The 27,986-nt window shown below is 42.0% G+C and overlaps 1 protein-coding gene across 2 annotated transcripts in view; it reads right to left on the bottom strand.

Annotated features, from left to right (window-relative positions):
- adam12b (ADAM metallopeptidase domain 12b) overlaps positions 1–27,986 on the bottom strand; it is a 75,833-nt gene that overhangs the window by 41,794 nt on the left and 6,053 nt on the right. For both annotated transcript variants that reach the window (XM_070977979.1, XM_070977980.1), the window contains exons 2-3: positions 20,619–20,740; positions 18,120–18,193 (exon numbers count right to left, since the gene is read on the bottom strand). In XM_070977979.1, the coding sequence (XP_070834080.1) occupies positions 18,120–18,193; positions 20,619–20,740 (196 nt within the window). The remainder of the gene's footprint in view (positions 1–18,119; positions 18,194–20,618; positions 20,741–27,986) is intronic.

The raw sequence follows: 27,986 nt of genomic DNA, 5'->3' as shown, positions 1-27,986 counted from the left end.
GGGCCCGGTATGTCTCATTAAAAATGGATGACGCATCAGAAAGTGCTCTGTGCGTGATGGAAATTCCCCATATATGTTATATTTAACTTGTGAAAGCAGTGTTTGAAAACAGCAATGTTAAGCAGCCACCTGCCAATAATATCCACATGATACTATAATGTTTTTGACGAAAGGAGGGCAAAATCAAAATGCTCTAATACTGGATGTGTTTGCGGTAAAGATGGGATTTGTGTCATGTGAGCGGTAATTCCAAGCAAATGCTCCCGTGCTGTGTTTTGGGAGCATGTTTGGGAGATCCAGCTTAGGGCAGCGTGGCCCCTGGTACTACCACACATACTTTATCAAAGCTGCAGATTTTACACGGTGGAATCTGCCTGCAATCAACTCCTTGGCAGGAGTACAGAGTTTATGGGACCATGAATATTTACTGTGTGTTCAAAGAGAGTTTTCCTCTGCCCACTCTGGCTACCGTCTAGCTGGTATTGTGTATCTTACACAGCTGAAAGTGACCCGGTTGATGATATGATGCCCTCGGTTCACATTTCTCTCCGGCTTTAATGTTTCGCTCTTTGCCCTTTTACTGTCCACGTACAGAGGAATAAACCTGACTGACGATGAGCCTTTAAAAAACAGGCCTTGGTTTTACTTTCTCCTGAGCGCATTCAAAAAAAAAAAAAAAAAGATATGAGTTTGACATTTTCATTGAGAGTCAGTAGAAAATGTCATCCTCACTGCACCCAAGACACGAGGGTCGTGTTTTTCCACTAAACTGAAAGCAATGTAGGAGATTGAGTTTGTCTCTCAATGCTTCCATGTGATTATACCCCCTTTCTTAGCAACAACTACCCACCTCCATCCCTATTTTTGTTGAGGGGAACATGCAGCCAATCAAATGCAATTTAGATGGAGACCGGCAGATGAGAACTGGACTGAAAATTGCCTCAGTTCTCCCCAGAAACCCAGCGTGAATTCTCCAAGTGCTGCTTTCAGTTTCTCCATGATAAAAGACAGATTGTGAAATTCATGAATGGAAGAGAAATACAGAGCTTGTGACGGATGTTCAAAATGACCTTCTTTTTTAACATGTCCCTAGACTCCACATGAGGAAGATGACAATCTCTGCCTCACAACTTCAATTCATTCAAAAAGTGCAACTACAGAACAAGCAGTAGCATGTTTTAGGAGGCGCCCTGTGGACTGTGCGCCTCTGCTCTTCGGCTCGTTATTAACTTTTCTGATAGAAAAACTTCCAGAAATATTATATAAATCTCCTGTAACTGCTTGAGTCAATAACCATCGATTCAATGCTCCTAAGTGTGTGTTGCGATTCATTAGACACAGTCTAACATCTAATTAATGTTTCTCTAATAGTCGCCCAGGTTAATTGTGATGGATGAGGGTCTCTTTAATAGCACCCCGGGAGGCAAAAAACACTGTTATTTGTCTAATCTCCCATCTCTTTTCTTCAGCATCTGACAAAGCGCTCTTCACAATTAATTTAATTTCTCAGAAAATTCATTTTTGGCATGAATTACTGATATTTAGCTTTCCATACTTAGAGCCAAGTGTGTTGCCCTCCCTACGACTGTTCGGTATTGTACTGTTTGATAATCAGGAGTTTGGTTCACAAAGTGCTCAAGTGGATCTTTGTGATTCGGTGTCATCCTTTTAACCTCCCTGATCCCTGATGCCTCATACATGATGACATATATGTTCCTGTTCCCTTTCCATCCCTTGACGTAGGTGGACGCTGACACATATCCTACACAACAATCTATGAATGAATGAGCGTCAGAGATACGATGAGCACAATGCAGGGACCAAACAGACGAGGACAAGCAGAAAAACTCATTACAGTGGACCTTACAAAAGCCCCAGCTTCCTTTATCTGCTGCATGAAAAAATATGACTTTCTCTCATATCTGAAATCACGGCAGATAGAACTGTTGTTGAACCAAGCGCATTTTGGTGAGTTCTGTTTGAAAAAAAGAAAAAAACAAATCAAACCCAGCAGACACAGGCTCGCAACAACGGCATAATTGATGAAGCCCAAACTGGATGTGTCACACGTTGTTTACATGAATCAGTGTTTTTAATATCATCCTTTTCTCAGGCATCCACAGAGTACAATGTTCTGTGCAAATTTAAAGCACTGAGTCTCATTTACATATATGTGACTCCATGCCTCATGTAATAATTTACCATTACACAAAGCCCCTTGAGCGTGAAACCATTTGAGAAAAATGTGGCTCTTCTTGCAGACTCTCTGCTTCCTTTGAAGACTGCTAACCAGTGATTTCTTTTAATCCCCTCTACCCCACGAGCCTAACCCTAAGCCTTCCTATAGCTGCTACTTATGGTTCTGTATGCCTAACTTGAAAAAGAGCATTCTACAGAAGGACAGAGAGATGAAGAGGAGAGGAGGAACTAAAGAGGTGTGGTTGACAAGTCTAATTCTATTTCCACATACGGACGCGTTCCAAATTGATTTACATACAGCTCAATGTCCCTTCAGCTTAGGCTTGGCTGTAGCGGGTGCACCGGAGTGTACAAAGCCAGCAAAGCCAGAGAAAACCAGGGAGAGACAGAGACGAGGGTGGGAGGAGTGGAGGGAGCAAAACAGAAAAATCCCATGAACTGCAGAATTAGAGGAGTGCCTTCCTTCACTCTGCTTCTCTGGCTCTGTAAAAGATTACTTATGTACATTTGTGCTTCTCTTGGTACAAACCACATAACTGTAGGCTGTGAAAGCATGAAATGAATCTCTTCGTATTGGTGTCAGTTTTCTCCACGAAATTGAAGGCGTCAAGCCACACTAGCAGCTCGTGAGACATTACTTAGGTTAACTGCCAACAAGCTCAAAATGCCAATAGTTATATGCTAGCTGTTTAGCAATGCTTACCATGTTCACATATTAATTTAACATGTCAACAATTGCTATTTAGCACTAGGTACAAGGTTCAGTTGAGGCTGACAGGAATGTCATTAGGGTTTAAGAGAAACTGGACCTGATTATGGCCCTAGAGACACCAACGTTATTACAGTTCATCCTTTGAGGAACACGAATGTGCGTACTACATTTCATGCACTCCATGCAATAATTCCAGAGACACTTCGTACTGAACCAGGGGAGCACCAAAGACAGGCAAATTTATCCTCTGGGAACAATGCAGGCGCCAGTTTTTTAGCCAATCAATCAAGCAGATGTGGAAATATTTCACTGGGAAACTGAGAAACTGAAAATCTGCTGGTGGCACTGCATACGATATCAGGGGATCACCAAAGTCATGAGGATTCTTCTTTGAGGACCGAATTTCATGGCAATCCATCCAATAATTTTTTAAATGTCACGGTGGTGCGATAGGAACAGTCAGTGGATCCCCAAAGTCAATGGGATATATCATCTTGGGACAATGAATGTCTGCACACTTGTCAAGACTCTTCTGTCTTGATCAAAGTGGTCGGCCGTCTGACTGTCGCATTCTCACTGCTAGGGTGGCAAAAAGTCACATGGATGAGAGAGCAGGCTAAAATTTTCCAATACAAACACTTTAGCATGCAGCAGACCAATATCAAACAAGCAGGCTGATGGACCGAGCCTGTTTAAATATTGACTGACCAAAGCAAAGATGGCTCCTTAATAAGCCAAGATCCCTTTTGGCTTAAGTAGAAGTCAGAGAGGAGCAGCTTGTTCACTTCTACATCATTCCACAGTGAGTTCACGAAAGCCAAGATGAGGACACTTTCCCCAAATAAGATTCCCATCATAGGGAAAAGAGAGTTTTTAGAGATTAAAGACCCAAAATGGCCTTGCAGAAACAAATCTACCAGTGACTCAGTCTTCAAGTGGTCGGCCCACAGCTTACAGGCAACAGTGACGAGTAAGAGCGTTACAACTTGCTTTATAGTTGACGTTCAGTTGAGATCCAAATGAAAACCTGCCTTTTGCCATTCAATCACCAAGAGGGTACACTCACTCCAACAACGCTCTCTGTCTGTGCCCCTCGCCTCAGGCTTCAAAACTCTGTGTGTGATGTGGTGCCCACGGCGAGTGAAATCATCACATCAGTAAAACAAACCGCCGAGGGAGAAACAAGCCTCTTTGCACTACAGAGCAGTTGTGAATGATGAATCATAGAATAGTGATGCAGTTAGGGGAAGCTGTCCCGCTCTCACACACTCTAAAATGACCAAAATCACAGGCATTCATGGGAAAATATAAACGCATTTTCCTGTTGGAGCAACATGACTGATCATATGATCTCCTTCAGGACTGCTTGACTTGTCACCAATGAAGATTATAGGCCCCATGAAACATAATATATGAGTGTTGACAAAAAGTAATAAGAGGACATGATCGCAAGTGACAGTGAGATCGCATGATTTTCCTCCTCGGGGCTTCTGATGGTCAGTGACTGTTAGAAATAAACAGAATCTCTCTAAGAGGAGACATTTTGATGATGCTGATGTATTGCAGGTACCCATATTGGATTGCACCCCTCTCCCGATCACTTCACAGCACAAAGCGAATGGTGCCTGTGTGACTGTATAAGATACAGTCCTTAAGATAAATCTAACTGTAAATGTAGGATAAATGCTGTATAGTGTGGGCTTGCGCATCAATTGTCAGACATTTTTCTAGCATGTGAGAATCGCAAGAACTCAGGTCACCAGAGTCGGTTTCTGTCCTCTGGGTAAGCCTTGTCCCTCTGACATATCTTCTTTACATCTCCAAAGAGTTTTATTTTCTTTCATAGCACGTCTATGGTAACCTTATCTTTTATGCTTCGAGATATTTCTTATTTTGCCACCCATCTCTTTTTACTGGCGCTGCTTTTTACCTCCGCAGAGTCTTAAAAAGTCTTCAGAACTGATAACAGAATATTGGAAAAAATGCCAGGCTGCAGAACAAGGATTTAAAACGTGTTGGTGTCAAGCTCCAAGCCCTTTGATGCTTGTAATGAAGGTGTCAAACACTGCAATTTGTGCTGAAGCTGTATCTATGTGATTATTTCCCTCTGTTGAGAAATAAAGCAATCACCGCAGCTAACAGCAGTGAGGTACTGCAGAGCTGTTAGAGAATGAACTGTTTCATAGCTGCTGGCCTACAAGTCTGGAATATTTAACACCATAAAACGATTCCCACACTAAACATATTTTTCCTCATAACTGTACAAAGAGCATGATGTCATATTCCCTCTGCGCCCTTTAAAGGGAATAGTTTGTTGAATCAGCGGGAGGGAAAATGCTCTCATCTACAGTACAGTAAGAATGAACCCCGCACATGAAGCCAGGCCAACTGCCTAACTTCTCTTTGGGTACGGCCAGCTGCTATAACGCAGGCTCAACCTGTCCATCTAGTCCAAAATTAGCCGCCGGCATTTGTGTCCTCCCCACTTATTGCACCACTGAGGCTGTTTGTTGTAATTAATGCTCCAAGCTTTTGCAGTGAAACATTAGAGCATTGTGAATGTAAAATGTGTCGCTAAAGGAGTGTTTGAATTCTTTATTACTCTAACAAAGCAGCTCAGAATATTTCTGGGCACCAGATGATGACGGTGTGCCCACAGGCAACATCACCATGACGAACACGCAGTGAACCAGAGAAAATATGCTCTTGATAGGGTGATGAATACATATTTGATCAATCTACTGTGATGACAAATGCAAGCAGTTAAAGGAGAACCTTGCACTCGCTGATCTTGATCACTAATCACTAAGGAAGAGTTCAAGTCCACTCTTAACCTCCTCCTGGCTTTTATTTAACTTCCTTATTCTGTATAGATGTTTATTTTTTTATTTTTTTAATAATATTACATTATGTATCTTGTGAGAGGGGGAAGTCACCAAGATTTAATGTGATTGTCCAGCAGGAGATTGGATGAGCCTGCATTGTTGCTGTATCACTGAATACACATCCTCCATATTACATCATTACTTCTTTTTGGACAAAATACTTTGAGCATTGAAAGATCGTCTGCAGTTTATGTGGGTCATCTGCTTTTGTTTCTTAGAAAATAATTACATTAACAATAATTTCATTTGTCAGCCAGCTAACAGTGCCAGTATGAGTTGAACCTGAAATACATGGCAAGTGAGCATTATCATTCAAATACTGGAGTGATATGAGAAAAAGCTGTAACATCAGTGTTTTCATTTAGCCCCTTTCAAGTTGATGTTAAGCGAATAAAAAAAACCTAGCACATCATGTCTGCATCATCTACGCTTAATCTCTACAAACAGAATACTGAAAACATATCATACTGTAAATTGAACAATATCCTCAAAACGGATGACAAAAAAGCCTTTTTTACCTCTGCTATTGTACCTCTGCATACTGAAGCTGATATATGGATAACAAGTGTGTGCAGCAGCATCAAATCTTCATTAAAAGTTTGTGAGGAAAGAGTATTCTAAACAACCTCTGGAAATAGTTTTCGTATGCTTGCCCGGTACTGAGATGAACTGTTTTTTGCTTTTGCTGCTTCAATATTCCCATCCATAACAAGCTACACACCGGAACTAATGAGTGACTAGGGATCTTCAAGGGAGGTGGCCTATTATTATTCATTGAAAAAGAGTAAACAAATGCATAAATGTTAATGTCAGAGGGTTCCTATCTGTCCAATTAATCTATGGTTGCTCCCCTGGGCAGCCTCATTGTTCAGCCATACTTTTTTGTCTTCAGGGGAAATACGCAATTAAGAGCTGAGCAGAAGAAATATTAAAGATGTTTTTTGTCTTCCGTTTTTCTTCCCTTGCCTTTTATTTTTGTCTTACTCCGTCATTTTATTCTTGCTGCAAAAAAGCATGAAGTAACTGGCGCATATCAATATGAATCATCTCCTGCTCTCAGCCATGTCATCCACAGATTTTTTTTTCCTTTTTCAAATCCTAAAAGTTGACACACAGACTTCAAACTTCAAGCTGTAAGGAGCACTTGTGCTGCATAAGACAACTGTTTTAATATAACATGTCGTCGCTTCACTGACTGCACACATCCCAGACCATCAGCTTTCCAGTCCTAGACCCCATGGAGCATTTCTTCCCCTCCTCTTAAAAAATGTCTCATGCCATTAAACCCTCTCTTTACACTTTCACGGATCCTGCGCTGATTCTCCAATAAGATAATAGCATACAATCTGTCTTTCTCCACCCCATTACCTTGCAAACATGGTGGAGATGGAAACTTCCACTTGGCTGTGATGTATCATTTTAACATGAGGATCAGGGTGTGCAATCTGTCACTGATGCTGACGCAGTGAGTCAGACTTCTTTCTGTATCGAGTCAGATACCCACGGGCACCTGCCAGGTAGTCTGCAAAACGCTGCGTGACACGTAAAAAATACATTTGTATAAATTCATGGGGACAGAAATGTGTAAAAATAAAGCACATGCGGGCATGCAGCGGGTGAGAACGAATATATATACACAATGGTATGAAAAAGTTTGGGCACCCCTGATCATTTTCAAGATTTTCCTTTATAAATCATTGGTTGTTCAAATCAGCAATTTCAGTTAAATATATCATATAGCAGACAAACACAGTCATATTTGAGAAGTGAAACTAAGTTTATAGGATTTACAGAAAGTGTGCAATTATTACTTAAACAAAAGTAAGCGGGTGCATAAATTTGGGCACCCCAACAGAAAAATTACATCAATTACTGGTCCAACAACAATGTAGGCTAGCTGCTCACTAGTGCATCAAAATGGATGACACAAAGGCAAAAAAAGCCAGTGGTGAGCACTAATTTGTGAACAATACATCTTTGAAGGCCAAGTCAGACGTTTGGAAGAAATGCGGTGTGACTATTACAAGAAACGGCAGATAACCTCAGACCAGCCATCATGCAAGCACTACGTAAATACAATCTTGATGAGTTCTCCAAACTGGATTATGTGACTGACAGAGGTGCAAACAAAATTTGCATTGTTACTTGGCTTAGTTGTGTAGCACATGTTGTCACCACAGTGCTGCAAACCACACTTGGAAAACCTGTTGAAGATCATGTCTTTGGTGAAGAAGTGTCTGCTCTTATTGACTCTGCTAAGTCACTTGTGACTTGTTTTAAGTAGATCACCCTCCGGAATTGTCTGAAAAAAACAAAACAAAATGCTGGACTCAATTAGCAGCCAGTGTGAGGACATCTGTGCTCTTCTGGAGGAGCGAAGAGAAGAAAACTGCCTGAGAAACCTCAGCAAAGAGACTCTGAGACACTTTGTTGCATTTGGACAAGACCGAGGCCTTGGAGGCATCCAAAACCGCAACCGTTCGCCTGACTGTTGTGTGTTTGGAGCACCTCAGACGTCAGCTGCAACTGTTTGACGCTGTCATCGCTTCATCGCTGAAGGGAAAAAAGCCTCAAATTTGAACTGCATCTCTGGCATAAGCTTACAATGTTTTTGCATCCCAACCTGAAAAGCCCGAAGCTGCCTGCGGACCAGGGTGAAGTGATGAATGTTCACAGCGAAGCATGATGTCTTGTTAAAGGTGCTGTATTATTCCAGTAAGAATATTTTTATATATGGAGTGCATAATTAGTAATTTCAACAATTTCAGCTATCTGAAGGCAAAAAATCTTCAAGGTTCAAGCTCAGGCAGTATGCGCTACGTCTTGAAAATGTGAGGAAACCTTGAAGGATAATTCTGTTTTATTGCAACTTGACTCTTATTTTCGTGGGTTCGGCCATCATTCTTACTGGTGATAATAACCTTGTACTCGCCAAATTAATTACAGCGATCTGGGAAAGCAGGAATATTGTCAGACAAGCAAGAAACACATGCAGACCCAAGATCAAATAAAAGGAGACAAGGAAAAAATAAAGTCGAAGTGCATCATAGTTTACAGACTGAATTCTGCCTCAGCTTTGACCTCCTGTACTTGCCCTGGTTTGCTTTCATTGTTTTCCAGTCCAATTAGGGATTATTGCATTTCAGCTGTGCTTACTTTCAGTTCTACCTCCAAGTAAAATGGTTTACATGTTTGTTTACAGCTATCTGAACATTTGCCTGCTCATGTTTATTTCAAAGTTTGCTGTAAGCATATAAAGCACATTCCACAATTATAAAGACAAACTATACATGTACAGTTTTCTTCTGGATTAGCGATAACATATTTATCACTTTCAGTATACATTTATCTGCTTCTCCGCAGTTTTGTTTCTCCAACAAATCAGCAACAGTATGTTCCTGTATTTCTGTCCATTTAAAAAAAAAAAAAAAAAAATCCCCACTGGCCTGTGTTTATACACACAGCCTGTGGATTCATTGTGCTGCTGACCCTGTGTTGTCAAGTTCAACATGGAAGCAGTACAGCAAAAACTTCCCCTCTGTCAGTGGTCAGTGATGTGAAATGATGCACTTCCTCTCCACCTTGTTTTCCAAGGCACATCTGGATTTATTGTGAACACACACTTCCTCCCATGTGCATGTGTGTATAGAGCTATCCTGTGTGTGTGCGTCGTGCATGTGTGCTGCATGTAAACACTCCTGACCTTTCAAACTGATGAATGCAAGCCTTCCAATCTCCAATCGCTGATAAAGCTGTTTGTCATATGGTGCTGAACCTACAGTATGTGTCCTGCCGGGCATACAGTAAGTTATACATGCATGGTGATGCAGTATGTGTTTATTATGTTCAGCTGAAATCTGTATGTAATTTTAGAGAGGCAGACTGTTATCTGAATGGATCTGGTACATACATAATAACCCTGATCTAAAAGTGGCATTAGTTCAGGGGCAATCTCAATAATCCCTATAATCTATATCTTGCATCACCTGTACAGTCTGATAGCACAGTGAGCTATATTGCTGGCATCAACCACATCCAATAAACACCAGTAAGAGATTGTAACAGCTGCTGAGCTGTGCAGTCTCAGGCAGAACAGTCCTTATTTCTCATGGGCCCACTGCAAATGACCCATTTTGTACCATGCTGAGATATACAGGAGGATGTGAATCACACACAAAGCAATTTCCACTTTGAAAAGGACTTGTCATTAAAGCTCTGATATCAAGCTTTTATGGCGAAGGCTTCTGGGAGGTTTTGTGTAACACGGGATTGTCCACTAATGGCTGCATCCTGTCATTGATAAATGCATGGTGCAAGTGGATTATAATGTAAAGTTCATGCATGCATTTTATTATCCTGAGAAATGTATTTATGTAATGTAATTACTCATGTACCACGCTCTCCAGGACGTGTTTCCTGCTGATGCAGATAAATGATGCCTGTGATAAATATGGATATTATGCACCATCAACATTTGTAGCCCCACCCCAACATATCAAATACTCCAATGCAGATAATCATTTTTTTCTACTCACCTACACCATGGCAATAGTTCACTGCACTGACACCAAGGTATAACAGAGTCCAATTTAAAACAAAAAAGAGTTGCAGCAATTTTTTTTAAGGAGTTTGCGAACAAGGGTAATGCATCATAAATGCATCATCTCTGTGCTTTCACTTGGATGCTATTATTCTTTGTTAAGTGCTCAGAAACTAAACAGAAAATCGCTTATGCTCACAGGATGCTAATTGTTCCGCTAGCCAGCACCCTTGACAGGTGACCCACTCTCTGTACGGTACATGTAAGGTTAAAAGCTAAAATTGGGAGATGTTCCACTCAATGTTCCCTCGCATGAATGAGATATGAACATATACAGAGAGAGTGAGAGGGAAAGAGAGGGAGAGAAGCACAAAACACAACCTGACTATACTGGCTAAGTGATGTGGCAACACCCTCACCATCTTCTCTACTACTGCAGGCACCTAAAAATAGGTCTGTAGCAGTGAACAAATAGATAATGCCACATGCTGACTACTGCATTAGCACAGAAATGCGTTTCACTGTTTCATCGAACGCAAATCAGGGCAATAACTGGAACTTGACTTTAAGTGCTGCACTCCAACTACAGTTTTAGGCAGTTTTATCGTAACAGACATTCTAATAAACAAGCTGATTCCAGCTCCGTAATCACATAAATATGTGAATAACGTCATACAGGCACTTCATTATAGGTCAGAAGTATGTGATTTTCTTTACAGCCAAATCACCTTAAACTATCGCTTGGTCTAAAAAAACAAAAAAGCTGGCTTCATACAGATCTTCCCCAGAGATCTCTGGGGTCTGGAAAATTAATCACACTTTTCGGGAATGAGGGAGGCAAAGAAAGAAAACGAATCTAAGATAGGGAGAGACTTGAAGAGAGGGAAAGACTATGAGAGACTTTAAGCTAGCTTGGCGCTGATGCTTGGATCTGATCCACACGGTCAAAAAACTACCACTAATCTTTTCGCCAAGCAACACCTAAGTCTGCTCTCTCTCCTTTCTTATTGTCCTTCAAGACCACTCAACTTTCCCCAAGGGCGCTCTGCATTATCCACAAACTCTTTAGCCAACTAATTAAAGATGGCAGGAAGCAAAATGTGATTACTATGTGCTCCAAGCTTAACAAAAACTAGAACCACAATGTCATCAAGGGGAAAAAAGAGGTGAAATTCTGAATCAGATCAATACTCAAACAGACAGGATGTGTAAGAGCTCAAACTATAACCATACGCGCCAGATCTCGTCTTTAAAGACAAGATGTGTGTTTTGGCATAGTTGCCTCTGCATACTTGTCTCTGAGTAGGAGTAGAGCTGACTGCCAAAGTATTTTGTTTCTCAACCTGACAAAAAGCCCGCAGCAGGTAAAGGACTTGAACCACTGCGGTTAATCTGTATGAAAGTCTCGTATTACGTTGGTGGGGATTTTGGGTACCAGCGAGACAATGAAATATAATCCATGGAGGACAATTTGAGTGATAGATCAATGACTTTAAAGCCTTATCAGACGCTGAAAAGACCAATTTTCTAACAGTGGGAAGCAATTACAGCTTCAATCATGTTATCTTGTCGCGACAATGGCCAGGGCAGGTAGTGGAAATTTGCCATTCATGTAACAAAGTAATCTACCAGGAATGTGTTTGATCAGCCAATGCACTGCGTCGCCTGCGATGTTGTATTGCAGTGCAGCAAAAAGTTGGGCCATGATCGACTCATTTAACGGATGGGCCGGCATTTTTCTTTTTTGATGGAGGGCTCTGAGTATGCTGGCACCAGGGGTCATCCCCCTGTGCCCCTTAAGCCGTCTTAAGCCGGCTATCTTAGCCTAGCACTGTCTAAAGGTCACAAAATCCACCTACTACTACCAGCATTGTTAAAGCTGATTAACCTGTTATATCACATTGGTTTATCATGTACAAGAACGTAAGTAAGCTTAACTTGCATGATCTTATTGCACAGCATTCAGTGTCCCCTCGACATCAGTTTTCTCTGCTGCACTGTATCATAACAGGAAACCAGAGAATAATAGGCATACACAGAGAGGCAAATAGAAACCCCTTGCTTGTAGGTGACTAGTGTTTAACCTTCTAATAATGCGTGAATTGATTGTGACAGGCAGAACAAAATGCCTTGGCATCCAAAGTAAAGTCACACAGAGACTTGGCACCAAAGTCCAAGTACACATGTGTTGGCACCAAACAGCAGCCTAAGGTCCAATGTTCCCCACTGGTGGCTTTGACAGGGTCTCAGGCTGCATGGTGACAGAAGAGCTGCTCACTGAAAACACGAGCATGCATGTGGAGAGCGTGGGAGGAAGGATAGGAAGAGACAGCAAGAGAAATTGGGGGTTGGGGTAGAAAAACCTGGATATAGACAGAGAAACAGCAAGACGAGACAGGAAGAGAGCATCACAACAACTTTATCACAGGCGTGTGGGAGCAGAAGAAGTGGGAGTGATGGAAGAGTTGGTGTGAGAGGCAGCAGAGGAAGAGGAAGGAGACAGCCAAAGTGTTCAACATCCAGCATCCATCTATTTCCTGACATCATGTAGGTCATTAGGTCAGCATAGGTTTATTCAGACTACATAGAAACCCATCATTACTGACTCGTTACACATATAAACCCCAACTGGGCATCAGAATTGACAGCCAAACAAGCTAGCAGCCAATTATTTTCCACACAAACAGTTACGCTGAAAGACAGAGCCACATACAGTTCAACTTATCTCACGTCTTGACAGATCCAATTAAACTGCAAGGGAAACCTGGGATCTCTCTTTGTCTGGCCTGACTTGGTAATGATACACCTCCTCTGTGGTGCCACACACTGAAAGATCTTGGCATTGTCAGCTGTGTTATTGAAACAGAGCGCATCGTCTTTCCCACAGAAAACACACTTAGGATGTTGCCATGGGGATTTTTTTTTTTGTCAAAAACATAATGATGTTGTTTAGATGTGGCCATGTGTTCCAAAGAGGACTCTTTTCCTCTTTTCTTTCCTGCCACAGAAGAATGAAAGGAAATGTTCTCACTGGGAAACGCATGGTCTTGTACAGAGAGCTACTTAGACCCCGAGTACATCCAATTCATTGTGTCTCAAGGAGAAAAGCTGAAAAGAAAGATGTATTTTAATAAAGACTCCATACTTGAAAAGGAGTGAGTTGACCCAAAATGACAATACATCTTGTATGCTTTAAAGTTATGGAAGTCCAGATTTGAGCAAAAAAGATCAGACTGTTACTCAGTCTGTATGTTAACCTTTGAGGGTGCAAAGACATGGATTCATAACAGGAATCATCGTAATAACAATCATAGCTGAATCCCTGAATCCCCTGGTGAAGTGAAGCGTTATCCTGTTAGATCCTTCCTTCTGCTTTCAAAATAAAAGCTGGGACAATTTAACTACCAGATGGAGATGAAGAGCTGTAATTGGTGTCTGCATCATTATAAAAATCAATGCGTTGACACCAGATGACTAAAATATGAACAATTTTAACAGATAAAAATATTGAAAGCAGTAAACACTCATGAATGAAGCTCATTAGTCACTTCTGAGCTGAATACTGCCCTCAGACATCTAGTGAACCTGACATGAGGTGGTTGTGTTTACTGTGAACTGACCAGACTCCACGTGGGATTTAAAAATAACGAATGGTTCGAATGTCATTATGGGCTGTGGCTAAATTCAGAATATCAGCATTACCAGAAAACTTGTTGCACAAATTTGACATACCTATGAATAAATTAGGCGACAGGGGATCAAGTTCTGGATCCTCAGAACATGGCTGAAATTATAAACTGTAGGCTAAACGATAAGGCGTAAAGTAAGTCATGTGGTCCTAAACAGTAACTGGTCGCTAATCGCTCCTTATGGACGATACATATACACAGTATATGTACAGTATATTATAAAGATGACTCTTTTCCATGTGTGGAGTTTAACTTTGAAAAAGACATGACCCTCACATGCAGATATGGGTGTGTCCTGTTGCAGCTTGCTGGACAAAAATGGTTGGCAGGCAACCTCTTGCAATCCCAAGTGCTCAGGCGCTGCCAGAACGCTGGAGAAAACTGAGCGCTGCTGACCGAGAAGCACTGAAAATTGTCTTTGTGCTCTCTCAAATCGTTTGTTGTCAGTATACTTATACCCTAACATGTATATGTATGTATGTACAACAAGCATTTCTCTTCATGTATCTATTTTCTCAAAAGCTAAGTTTGATTTTTTGTTACTGTATCCTCTATTGAGCAGTAGCTCCAAAGTTACCAAAGTCTATGGATCGCACCAAGTACTGAAAAGTGTCAAGTAACTAAAGCTGGTATCCAGTGGGTTAAGTTTTCTGACTTTAAGGCTCTTCTCTCCTAAACTAAAGGATGTTTTAGTACTTACTTATATCCCATAATTATCACTTGTCATAGTGGCCGCTGTTCATTAAAAGTTATATACTATCTTTTAATCAGATAAATCAAACAATAAAGGGTCTTAGAAACCAAACATTATAATGCTAAATGCACAAAACTTCAGTAAGTGGGCCATCTCTCTCTCTCTCTCTCTCTCTCACACACACACACACACACCACACACACACACGCACACGCACACACCTTTCACCTTGCTCCCCCAGACAGTGCTATTGAAGTCTTTAATCAAGACTAATGTGGAATGTCCCATACGGCCACCATTAATCATTTGAAGCTGGAGAACTGTGCCATTGATCAATGCTATGCCTCAAAGCAGCTGCTGCTGGCTTGAGTCCGCGCGTCTGTCCAGCTCCGCTCGCACTGTACAACACGTCAAGCCTTGAACATTTTATATGGCATTGCCATACCTGTGGCTTTTAGGATAAAAATAAGAAACATGACAGAATAATGGGAAAACATTTTTCTCCTTTTTAGCCATGTTAAACACATTTTAAATGACGTGGCATGTGGGACAAAGACGCTAATATGAAATGACACTTAAATATGTTACAAATGAAATCAAGCAGAGAGGCTGGTCTGCGCTGTGTCCCAGTGTGCTGCTCGGGTACCAAAACCAAAATCCAAACTAATAAATAATGCAAAAGAACATTTACTCTGAACTTACTTTTTTGGCACACACACATTCACAAACAGGAACATTTTCAACTGTTTGCAAGACTCTTCTCTTGGTGATTCTGTAAAGGTGACACATAATTTAGGATTCTGTGACATACAGAGGCAGTCCGCTCACTGCCTATACCATATTTCATTTATTCAGACAGCGTGATCTCAGCGTCTGGCAAGGACAAAAAAGAAGGGGCCGCCACCACCCCAGGAGATAAACCCCAGTCCAGCTTAGGTGTTCGTGCAATGAAGGCAAAAATTTACAAAAACACACACACAGACACACACTAAAGCTACATTTAGTCGTGCTGTATGCATCTGTACCCACCTATGGAAACAATCTACCCCCCACCAACACACACACACACACACACACACACAGACACACATTCACACAGTGGACCCCACTCGTTTCTCTCCTCAGTAGATCTGTACTTGTCTTCCTGTGGCCAAGTTTTTCTGGGACAGGGCCAAGCAGCTAACAAACAGCAGTTTATTAATTGGATCTGGTAGCGTGTTTATATTGGTGAGGACTGAGATCATTTCACACTGGCCTTGGAACAGGTGTGCTGCGCAGCGTTGCCAAATGAGCAAACTGCTCAGGCTCAGCAGATTCAAGCCAAAAAGGATGAGCCTTCACAGAAAATCTGCCATAACTCAGCACAAAGAGGCAACACTTATTAAGCTCTGCATTTAGATCTATTCACTTCCACCGCCACACCAACACATAATGTTTGTTCTTTTCCCCTTTTATTCTGCAATCTTTCACCTCGAAACCTTGAATGTTTTCAACACATTTCTCCTTAAGTGGCACTAAAGTTAAGTAATCTCCATACTGTATTGCTTGAAGAGTTTCTTTGAAGAAATGCCATGTTTACACTGAGTTAAACAATCATTAGATGCTATTTTAGAGCATGACATGAAGAATTAAAATAGGTTTTGAGGGTGAAAACACTGCTTGGCTGTTCAAAATGCATAATGATTTGTTTAAGAGGTTTGTGGTTCAATCAAAACATTCTTCCTTATACATACAATGATTTTGTTGTAGCCCTATGAACATACCATACTGATGCTCATGCTCAATATCCAATCAAGACAATTTTTATTGACAGATTGGCGAGAAAAAATAAGACACTGGCATTGTGCATCAGCAAGTGGAGCCAGCAGGCCAGCTCTAAAGTGCTGTTATAATACTTTTTTCTTGCTGGAGATAAACAAAAACTGATATTCAAACCCCAACATGAACATTAATTTACCTGAAGTGCACAGTTTACATGTATTTAATATAGGAAAACAGATATATCAGACAGTTACTTGAAAAAATTTGAAGGCATTGCTGTATCCTCAGCATTTTCCCGTCACGCGCCCTCATCCGTCCTTCTGCCCCAGACTGAAAGGTTACAGCCTCGACAAAACAGACCCACGTAGAGGTCAGAGACCACCTGTTCTGAGTTGGCTGAACTGGTGAAGCGATATCAGAGGACACATCTGGCCTGACAGGGAACAGGCCGGATGGGAATGGCAGCATGCTCCCGGGCCTCAGGCTGGTGACGGATGACTCACAGCTGATGCTGAGGTCACTGGAGGTCGCATGGAGAGTGGCGAATGGAAGGGTCAGTCAGGACAGTGTGTTTCTAGGGAGAGTGTAATTTCTGGACGGGGACATTACATTTGCAGGAATATTTGAGTCTGTTGGCAAGTTATTAGAATTGTGTTGGCAGGGCACCTTGAGTTATGGGCGAGGGGAAATAAGACAGGGGGAGAGGTGTTTAATAAGTTGTTTATCTGCTCACGTACGAGACAGTTTGTTGGTATAGCCTCTTTAAATCTCTCTAAGTGTGGGTTTAGTTGCTGGCTGTTATGTGTCAGATGTACACTTATTAATGTTAGTAGTTTCTTCTGTAAACCTTGGGAGCAGTAGTTGTTTTGTCATTTTCAAAGTCCCACTGAGGGTTTGCAGTTTGAAAAGGGGAAGCAGGCAGGGAATCTCAGCGGTGCGATTTGTGTTTGTTCTAGAGTTACCAGTGATGAGGTCTGACCAGTTGTGGACCTAGTCCATCACTCCAGTGTCAATATCTGTATCCCAGAGCAGCAGGGTAAAATATTATGCCTCCACTCCCTTTGAATAAGAAACATTGGCAGAAACAAGACCTGAGACAGCAATACAATCATTGGGATTGTAAATTTCCCCGGACATGTAACCTGGCCTTTACACTTTTCCATTTCTGGCTTTACTGCAATTTTTCCTCTCTATATGAAACACTTTGTGCGTGTCTCTACATATTTATGAACTCCAAATGATCCCCACCCCTTGTTTCACAGTTCACTGTGTTATTTTCCGCAGCCTGGAAGGGAGTGGAGTGATGAGAGAAGGAGGAAAGCAAAGGAGGGGAGGACAAGCATGTCCTCGGAGCTCTCGTCTGCCTTATTCTTTATCTGCTTTCATCTCTCGGCCCTTCAGAGAGGCTGAACTATAAAAGAGTCCAATCACTAGGGGACATATTATTTCTCCCTCCTTGAATACACTATATCGTAGCCCCGACCCATACAACTTCTCCTCCTTCTTGCATACATAACTCCAGCCAGCCATAGCTGGCACTGTGGGTTTATGTATTGGCTGTGATTAACCCAATAAATATCAACTTTCCTCTGTCCAAGTGAGTGTAAAGAGAATTAAAATGAATCAGAGGAAAACTCACTCGTTTTTCTCCAGCAACAGGATCAGCTGTTCACCTTCTGCACGTACCAGCAGCTGGAGTGACGCAGGATAACTCTGAAACACAAAAAGACGATGGGAGCGTTGAGGTGGTGCCCGGATCTCACCCATCCTGCCTGTGATCAGCAGCTGTGTGAAGCTTCGCCTTGCTTTTGACACGCAGCCCATGTACAAGGCAGGATGTGGCAAGGTACAATAGCATTAGAGGAAGAGGGAGAAAGCATCCACATCCTTCCCACGTCTGTACCTGACTCAGAAGTTGGTAAATTGGACTAGTTTCACAAAAAAAACGACTTAAGTTTTCTATCCAAACTCTCTCTTAAAAGCTCATCATTTTCATGAAACCATTTTTTTCTGCATTAGCCATTCAAAGTATTCACATTCAGTTATTACTTGTCTGTATAGTAGTTTTCATTGTTAGTGGCAGGGTCCGCCATTCTTGCACTGGCTTCAAATTGGCTCCCTATTATAGAGCCACATTGTGTATTGTTCATCTTTACACTGCATTACAGCTACATTAAGTTACTGCCAATGCAAATGGAACATCCAACATTCTTTGGCAGAAAAACTGAGGGGTTTTTTTCGGTGCCACTGATTTATTGCTGCAAGAACCCGGGAAATTAAGGGCGATGTCAGAGATTTTGCTCACAATGTAAAATGTCATTTAAAGATTTAAGCCTAAATCAAATCTCAGAACGGCAATTTCCCACAAAAAGCTCTCAGACGACTTGATGCCTTTCAGAAAATTGTTGTTATCCGAGTGAGGAAGTGCCCATGGCAGTAGGGCAGACGCAGAGTGTATTCACGCCTGAGGCCCATGGTGTCATCAGACCATTCATACAACATTAACATAAAAAAAGAAAAGAAAAAGAGACAGAAAGACATTTCCGCGAGTGAGGAACAGACATAGATTTATGTATCATCAGTTGATATTTCAGACACGCTGTGTACTGTGACATTTCTTGGGTCTGCTGACCGACGCCTTCAGGACAGCCGCTCTCCGGCTCTGTCTGAGAGTGTCCATGTTCGTGTGTGCAGCTGTGAGTATGTGTGTGCGGAGAGTGGATGTCAATGTAAGTAATGACTCTGCAATACTTTACGACTGCTTGATAACCCTGTATTGGCACAAGGAGCCACTGTATAAATCTGTTATCTGGGGAGGTTTAAGTCTTAGTGCAATAAGACAATCACCGGCTGCCCTAGCGGTCAGTTTAATTTAGGACGGGTCAGTGTGTAGATGGCCTACTGTAAAACCACTGTATCTCCTCCTCAAAATGCCTCGTGTCAGCAGTAGCTGGTGGTTAAACATACATCTAACAGGGTGCTTAATTAACTCCATCCATCCATCCATCCATTTTCTATGCCGCTTATCCCTTTCGGGGTCGCGGGGGGGCCGGAGCCTATCTCGGCTGTCAATGGGCGAGAGACGGGGTACACCCTGGACCGATCGCCAGCCGATCACAGGGCACATACACACAACCATTCACACTCACACTCACACCTAGGGGCAATTTAGAGTCACCAATTAACCTAATGAGCATGTTTTTGGTCTGTGGGAGGAAGCCGGAGTGCCCGGAGAGAACCCAAGCATGCACGGGAAGAACATGCAAACTTCACACAGAAAGGCCCGACCCGGGAATCGAACCTGCAACCTTCCTGCTGTGAGGCACGCGCACTACCTGCTGCGCCACCGTGCAGCCTTAATTAACTCCATAAAGCTAAAAATTGCTTTTTAGGTGATAAACAATCCTTGTAATTAACATCACTGCCTCCTCTCTTACTGACTGACTGTGAGAGAAGCATATGTTAGATGGCGACTTCCCTGCACCAGGAAAAAATGTTTGATTGCTCGGGGACTTCTCAACACCTACGCATTTCCCTCTTCTGGAAAGTTTCCTCAAGTTGTGGTGGGGGGATGCCGAATTTCAAACATTTTCTTTTCCAACTGTAGAAGGTGGGACAGATTGGTTTTCCCTGGCCAAGAACACAAGTCGAGAGAGCCCAGAGAGGACTGATTTGACTGCACATATGTACAGTATGTGTGCTCCTTCTAATCAAGCATGTATCTTATTCAGCTAGAACGAAGAACACAATTTGAAAGGTGTTACAAGCCTGCCTCATGCTCTTGAATCTTTTTCACAGTGTCAGGTTTGTGTCATTGCTGAGTTTCAGGAGTAATTTCACAGTATGTATCGCCTACGGGGCGACCATGTATTCAACAAATAAAGAGAGGACATACTGAAAACAAAGGAGCAGAGCTAGCGAGGACAGAAACCACAACAGGATAAACAGAGCTGAGGGACTTTCTGCTGAGGAAAATCAAGCAAGCGGGGGAAACAGGCAACAGAGGAGGGAATCATATACTGTGGTTATGTCAAACAAAAAGCCAGACATCTGTACTTGGCTGAGCTTGTGGAGCACACTTGGAGGCCAGCTTATTAGCACTAAGCTAGTGCTGCTAAGTGGCCTTGTGAGTATTTACCCCGGCCGTGAGCTGGCAGAGAGGTCTGCGCTCCTTGCCCTTCAGCAGCAGAGGTACAGTGGTCCCATAGCGCTCTGGCTTGGTTGCTTCCCTTGACTGTTTAGTTTCCTCTGGACTACTTCCTGTTAAAAAAAGAAAAAGAAAAAGATCATCAGGTCAGATTAAACACTTGAATGATTACATTTATACAAATAACATCACACTAAAAATATCACAGACGCTCATACGGTAGATTTTTTTTTAAACTGGCATGCAGACAAAGGGGTCAGTGATATAGGTCAAAGCTACTCTGTAATATCCTCTATAATTCAAGCACACTAAAAATGCTTCAGACGGGAAAAAAATGGCAGCAACAAAGACACGAAAGCCTGAGAGGAGATGCGCCGTCCCCCAAAGGGCCTCTGCAACAGGACCACAACCACAGACAGAGCATCAATAATAGATGCTCTCACAGTTTATGAGAAACTCCAGACAGGAACGGAGTTTTAAAAAAAAAAAGAAAAAAAAAAAAAAAAAGCTGGCACGATGAAATTGTCCTTTCCACTTTTGTATTTCTATCTTTCCCTCTATAACTTCATATAGTGGGTCAGCAACCGGCGCTGCAGTCTGCTGCCTTTCTCTGCGTCCTCCTCCTTCCCACTTCCTCTCTTTAACATATCACTTTACTCCTCTTTAAAACTCTCGCTGTAGTGAAATTAGCAAAGTTAGAAGCCAATTATGCTGATGAGCTCTTAAAAGACGGCTCGTTGGGGAGGCAAACAGAATGGGATGTACAGTATATATAGCATAGGATGAAATATAATACACCAGATCAGTGGCTTCAAGCAGAATGTGGGAATCACAGTCACAATTCCCCCTGCTCTCTCAGCTCTCCTCCCTTTTCTCCCACAGACAACTGAGGCTGTCCCTAATGCTCCCACGGCCTTACTGAGCATGTCTGTGCTGCAGCAGGCCCAGCAGGCTTCCTGTGAAGCCCAATAAATGTTACAAACCCAGAGAGGAGCTGTGGAGACGGAGTCGAGAGGTTGTGTGAGGTTTCACACTCCTGGCATCACCAAATGAAGACCGAGAGAGCATGCTGCGTATCTATTTACTGTACGTCTGAGGGCTCGGGCTGTTTCCCGATCCCTGGAGATATGTGCGTAAAGCATCTGTTTGTCTGCATGTGCATGTGTAGCGTCATGCAGGGTACAATAAGAGTTCAGTAGAACACAGAGCTGTGAAACTCGTCTGACATAGTTTTTTTTTTTACTCTCTTCCCAGCTGGAGATGTCTTCATTTTCAAGCACTCCAGCCCTTAAAAGTCTGATGTTTCTTTTCTTTGAATGTGAAATTCGGCAACAACTCCTGCACCACCACGACTGCATTTCCTGCAACATCAAACAGTCTGTGATGGCAGTCGCCCTGTGCTCTCACTGTGGCCACGGCTCCATTTATCTACAGTGCGTAATAAGCTAACAAGGGCATAAAAGGGACCTCCTATATTTAATAGGGTATTTGAACATGTGCCGATGGTAGTTGTTGGTTTTAGTGGTGCATGAAAACCACGTTAGACAGACGGAGCAGCATGACTGAGACCACAGGCTGTGGCTAGAGTGCCATTAAAAAGGAGCTATAAAAGGAAAGTCAACCAGACGTCTTGTTAATAAAAGACTCGTTAATAAAAGACAGATACTGAATGGGTTTGTGTTAATTGACAAGCAATGTAGAGAGGGAAGCAAAGCAGGGTATGCTCGAAACGAACGAGTCCGTACATCATGTCATCAGACCGCATCTGACGGCAAAAGTGCTTCTGGTTGTTCTGACTGGTCACACTCGAAAGTGGGAGAAAAAGCCTGCTGTGACAGAGAGGGGAGTGAGACACAATGAGCTGCACAATTTCGGACAATCTTTTCTCACTGGCGCACATGGTTTTGTACTTATTTGTTCACACAGAGAGTGATGGAAGTGGCTGTGTGAAGAATAAAAATGAGAGTTTGAGAGAGAAGTTCAATTTCAGCCTCCTTTCGCACTTTTGCACACTTGCAGTGCGAAGACGGCATGCTTATTAGATTGCTGCTTTCCGAACATTACAAAAAACGGGTTTCAAACAGTGTTAAACAGGCTGACAAGCACTTTGTTTGAAGCATACTGACCCCTTTAATGTGTGAATTAATGTGTATGTATGTGTGCAAGAGAGATGAATGCTGTATGTAAGCGTTTTTTTGTACCAGGCCTGGATGGAGATTAAAGTTTATATTGCCACATCCGTCACTGCTCCCCAAAAAGAAGCATTCCCTCCAAACAGCAAAGAAATGTGACATTTCTGATCATTCTCATGGGCTTTATCCTCTTTGGGAACCTTTGAAATTCAAACTAAAACTGGGTTAATCCCATATGTTTTCTGGAGAGTATCTTGATTGCTAAGCCAACCACAGTTGTATCCCCATATTGGACACAAGGGAAAAACAGCTGCGGGTCATACATTGAAAAAACACAAGCCTTTTTGGCAGCCAAAAACATCTTTCCCCCACTCTCTCTTTAAATAGCCTCAGACACCAGATCTCTTTTAAAGCTGACTCCATTTTGATGATCTAACAAGGATTTCTGCCGTTTTTGCATTCCACCCCGAGCTTGAGTATATTACTAATTAACTGTTAGGTAATGTGAATTCAAACAGCGGCTGGTGTCCACTTTACTCAGCAGGGAAGTGACACAGCCAACAAAATAAACAAACAAAATGGGCCACAATTACTTCTGTCAAAAGGACAGTGCTGCTGGACTCAGGACAAAAGGTACACTTACTGAGTTACCTGCCTCATCAGAGGCATTTCCTGATGTATTTGTATATTCATTTATTCGTCTTGTTTGAGGAGAATGGTGCATATATTTTTGGGGTGATTAAAGCGAGGCAGCTATACATGCATAAATAATATGTGGACAAATGAATATGTGCAGCATTATCTGTGTTCCCTTTAGTCTGTAGCAGAAACAGAGCACACTGCTTTTCATTCACAGCTAATACTGTGTCTGCTCAATCAGCAGTGTTAACATGTAGTCCCTCTGAGCTGAACCAGAGAATAAACAATGTGAGGAAGGTCAAAACAGGAGGATGAAGGACATGTGGTAATCTATAGGAAAGGTGTTGAGGGAGTACAAGAGAGCGAACGTCACAGCGGGGCTTGAGAGACCTCCTGCAATCCCATTAGCCTCAAGTAACATTTGCATACAAACTATGTACAACTTATTGTGTATTTCAAGGAAAAGAAAATGTATTACACGCAGCAAGTTTTCGCCTTCTAGCATTGGAATAAAAACATTACTTTTTAATTGAGCTTAAATTTCACAATCATGCAATAGACCTTGAGAGTGATGGTTGTTTTCTCAATTAATTATTTGGACTATAAAATAATAATTAAAAAAAAAGGGAAATATGCCCATCACACAGGTCAAATATAAAAGCGAGGAAACACAACATGGCCCCGGAGGCGTGAATTTTCAGTTATTTCTCAACACGGAGCACAGACCTTTAATAACAGCGGATCAGATGATAAGGACTCTGATTATGGATTTGATAATGGCGAAGATTTGATGTTCAATATCTGCACAGCAGCTGCGAAACCAGCCCTCCAAGCCTCCAATCAAAGCCCTGTGATGCATCTGTGAATGTCCTCAAAAGAGGAAACTCAGCCAACAGTGACTCAGTGCAGGAGCCTGTTTAAGTGAAGAAAGGGATGATGAAAGTTTACAAGGACGAGTGTCTTTAAAATAAGGTCTGGTGCCAAAACACTGACAAGCAACACACAGAAGAGGTGAGTTCAACGGTTGCAATTGGATTTGATGGGAATCTGGCTTTAAACGACTAATCTGCTGGGAGCGTCTATAGTATTGACGACACATATTGATCATAAAACGGTATTAAGCCAAGCTGAAACCACTGCACGCACATGAGGTAGGTGTTCCTATCAGTGAGATTTGTTCCTTCTTTTATGCTTTTAACATTTAGTGACCTGTTCACAAATACATGAAATACACATAAAATAAAATACTGGTTGGACATTATAAGCATCACAAACGTATTGCTTATTGTAGGGCTAATGATTATCTACCATTATATGACGTGCCAGCATTTTGATTGGATGTTTTCACATGAATAGTACAAAATGAATATTTTGACGTTTTGGAAAACACTTCTTTGCTTTCTTGTTTAAAACTAGAGGAGAGGAATAACACCACTCTCATACCTGTCTGTTAAACATGAGCAGCCAATTAGCTTAGCTTAGCATAAAGGCTGGAAACAAGGGGAAGCTGTAGTGAACTGTAGTGGCTAAACCAAAGTGACATTTTGTGGCTTCACAAAGAGTTATATTATACTGTTTCTTGGCTGGATGGGGACTTCCTGTAGTCTTGTCGTTAATTTAAGTTAATCAGGCAAATTTCCAGACTAAGATATGAGAGTGGTATTGATCTCTGAATCGAACTCTCAGCAAGAAAGTAAATAAGATGCAGCAGTTTTGGCACAGGATGCAGGTTGTCTACTAATAATGGTTGGTGGTTCAATCTCCACCTCTTCCTGTCCACATACCGACATGTCCTTGGGCAAGACACAGACCCCCAAAATGCTCATGATGGTCAGTCAGTACTTGGCAAGGTAGCTTGCTGCCTGGTTGTGTTTGAGTGAGAATGGGTGAAAGAGAGGCAGACTGTAAAGAGCTTTGGCTAAAGTGCAATAGAAATGCAGCCATTTACCATTTAAATAGTCTTTAATAGCAATTCAGGCAAATTCAAAGACAAAATTCATTGCGAACTAACTAAATATTTGACTGACTCAAGCTTTCTAAATAAAATGAACAGCGATTACTAGTTCACACAATGAAGGGTCTGTGGTAAGGTTATTAGTCATTAAGAGGCACACTAAAGCAATAACACACGTTCAACTGGCGAACATGTGAGACAAAAGACCAGACTTTTCTACACATTACAGGGGTTGCACATGAGATAAGAATCTAACAAAGAGAATTAGATGAAATGAAGTACAAGAAAAGTGGGGCTTCGTGCTCTGATTCAGTGAAGATCTTACTGTCTTTGGTGTTTTCTTACTTCTGCCTCAGATGCTCCAGGTTCCACATTCACGCTAAAATATCTTCATCTTTTAGGTCAAAGTGGAACAAAGGAGCTCTGCAAACACATTAGTGGAGCTTTCTACATACATCCAATTACTGATTCTGTATGAAAGCACCACTGACCTAAATACAGCAACGGATGCTACACCTACAATGTGCCCTCGGACATAAAGAGCTCTTAACAAAGAGAATGGCAAATGAGGCTGCGATGAAACAGTACAGCTATGGCTATGTTAACAGAGTCATTCCTGGAAGTATAAATGGCATCCAGCAACTCCTGGAACATCAATTAGACCTTGACACCTATGAGGTTGTCCTGACATTAATTTGATTAGCAGGGAAGCCACTCAGAGAAACAGAGACATCAACATAATCTTTAGGACTGTCTACCACATTATAGGCTGAAACTCAGCGCTAAAATAAATCCTTTCATACAGTAACAAACACTCCTTCCTTCCAGCACATCAAGAGCATTTTAAAGTTCGTCCTGTTGAAAGGCTCCTGATGAATCCTTTCTGATAAACAGTGAAAAGGCCCTGCTGCTGACACAGCTCATCTTCAATGTGATGTTCGTAGACTAATAAAAGACATGCAAGGGCAGACAGCATTGTTTGAATAAAGGAGTACAGCTGCGGCTCTCTGAAGTGCAGCTACTTTGTTTCATGCTAGAAGCAACGTTTTCTCCTGATAAAATAAGTCATCCAGTGAAACATATGTTTGGGCTTTTTTCCTCTGCCGAGTGCAAATGTACAAATGCATTTTTCATCACCGTGTTTCATCTTGAGCAGCGAAATGAACTGGCTAGCTTACACTATTTTTGTTCGTGTTCTTAAGCAATAAGATGGAAATGACAGTACATTCAACAAGACAGAGGCCAGAGCTGTGATTTCCAGGGGCACGCAATGTTCAAAGACAAACTCAGAGAGACCGCTTCAAAAATGTTTTTGCATTTCAAGAAGATGTATTTAAACATGACATTAACAGGGCCAAAAATGTGAAATTATGTTTCTGCCTAACTCCATGTCTGCCAGCCCATTTAGGATTGGAAGAAGCATGCTTTTAGCTTTCTTTTTTTTTTTTAACTGTTGTACATTTTTGATCAACTTTCGGATCTGATTTCACTGCAAGATGCTTTAAAGTGCAGGACTCAAGAGACTCAAGAGTATGGACTTAAGTAGTAGTGGTGGGAGTGTGATATTTACGATAGAAATATTAGAACATGCTATTTGGCATGTGACAAAAATGAACAACCCTGTTAACAACATGTCCACAGCCATGCTTGCAGCTCCGTGAGGCTGTGGCACAGTGTGGCTTTGAGCTAAATGCTAACATCAGACAATGCTAACATGCTAATATTCAGTCGTCAAGAAGCAGGAAATGATGCAGTATGTGTTGTGCTCTCAAAAAGGCTGGAGCCTATCCCAGCTGTCATTGGGCAGAGGGCGGGGTACACCCTGAACCAGTCGCCAGTCAACTGCAGGGCAACATACAAAGACAAACAACTATTCACGCTCACACTCACACCTACGGACAATTAAGAGTCACCAATTAACCTAATGAGCATGTTTTTGGTCTGTGGGAGGAAGCCGGAGTGTCCGGAGAGAATCCACGCATGCACGGGAAGAACAAGCAAACTTCACACAGAAAGGCCCTGCCCGACCCGGGGATCGAACTGGCGACCTTCTTGCTGTGAGGCATGCACACTATCTGCTGCACCACCATGCCACCCAGTTTTGCAAGTATTTAATCATAAATGAAAGTATTGAATTCAATTTCATAATTCCCATAGTTACTGAAATATTTGGGTTTGGGCCAAAGTGGTGGGCTGACCAACAGACAAACAGAATGACAAACTGACATGACCACCCATTGAGCTGCACTGCGAAGGTGGGCAAGAAAAAAAAAATAGAGCAATTTTACTGTTTTATAAGGGAGTAAATCGTTTCCTGTGTTTTCGGCAAAATAAGTTGAGTACTTTTTCGACCCTTACTTCTCTACCGTCAGCGTGTTTATACATGGACGGCAGGAAAGGGGTTTAAAATTTGACTTCCAATGAGGAGAAACATTATGATTACTGACAGTGGGAGAGACCACGCTGAGAAACGGACAGAGAGGAAAAGAGGCTGAGAGACACACGGAGAAAACAAAGACTCTAAAGGCCTTTTGCAGAATTTGAGTGTTTCCTCATTGCCTCATTTCAACAATCCCTCCCTCTATCAACTCCCTCATCACTCACTTTCCCTTGTGATGACACACTGGAGCAATT

Source organism: Chaetodon trifascialis, chromosome 13 (assembly GCF_039877785.1).
Source record: "Chaetodon trifascialis isolate fChaTrf1 chromosome 13, fChaTrf1.hap1, whole genome shotgun sequence".
NCBI lineage: Eukaryota > Metazoa > Chordata > Actinopteri > Chaetodontiformes > Chaetodontidae > Chaetodon > Chaetodon trifascialis.
Note: the sequence above shows the minus strand (reverse complement) of the source record. Positions and strands in the feature narration are given on the sequence as shown.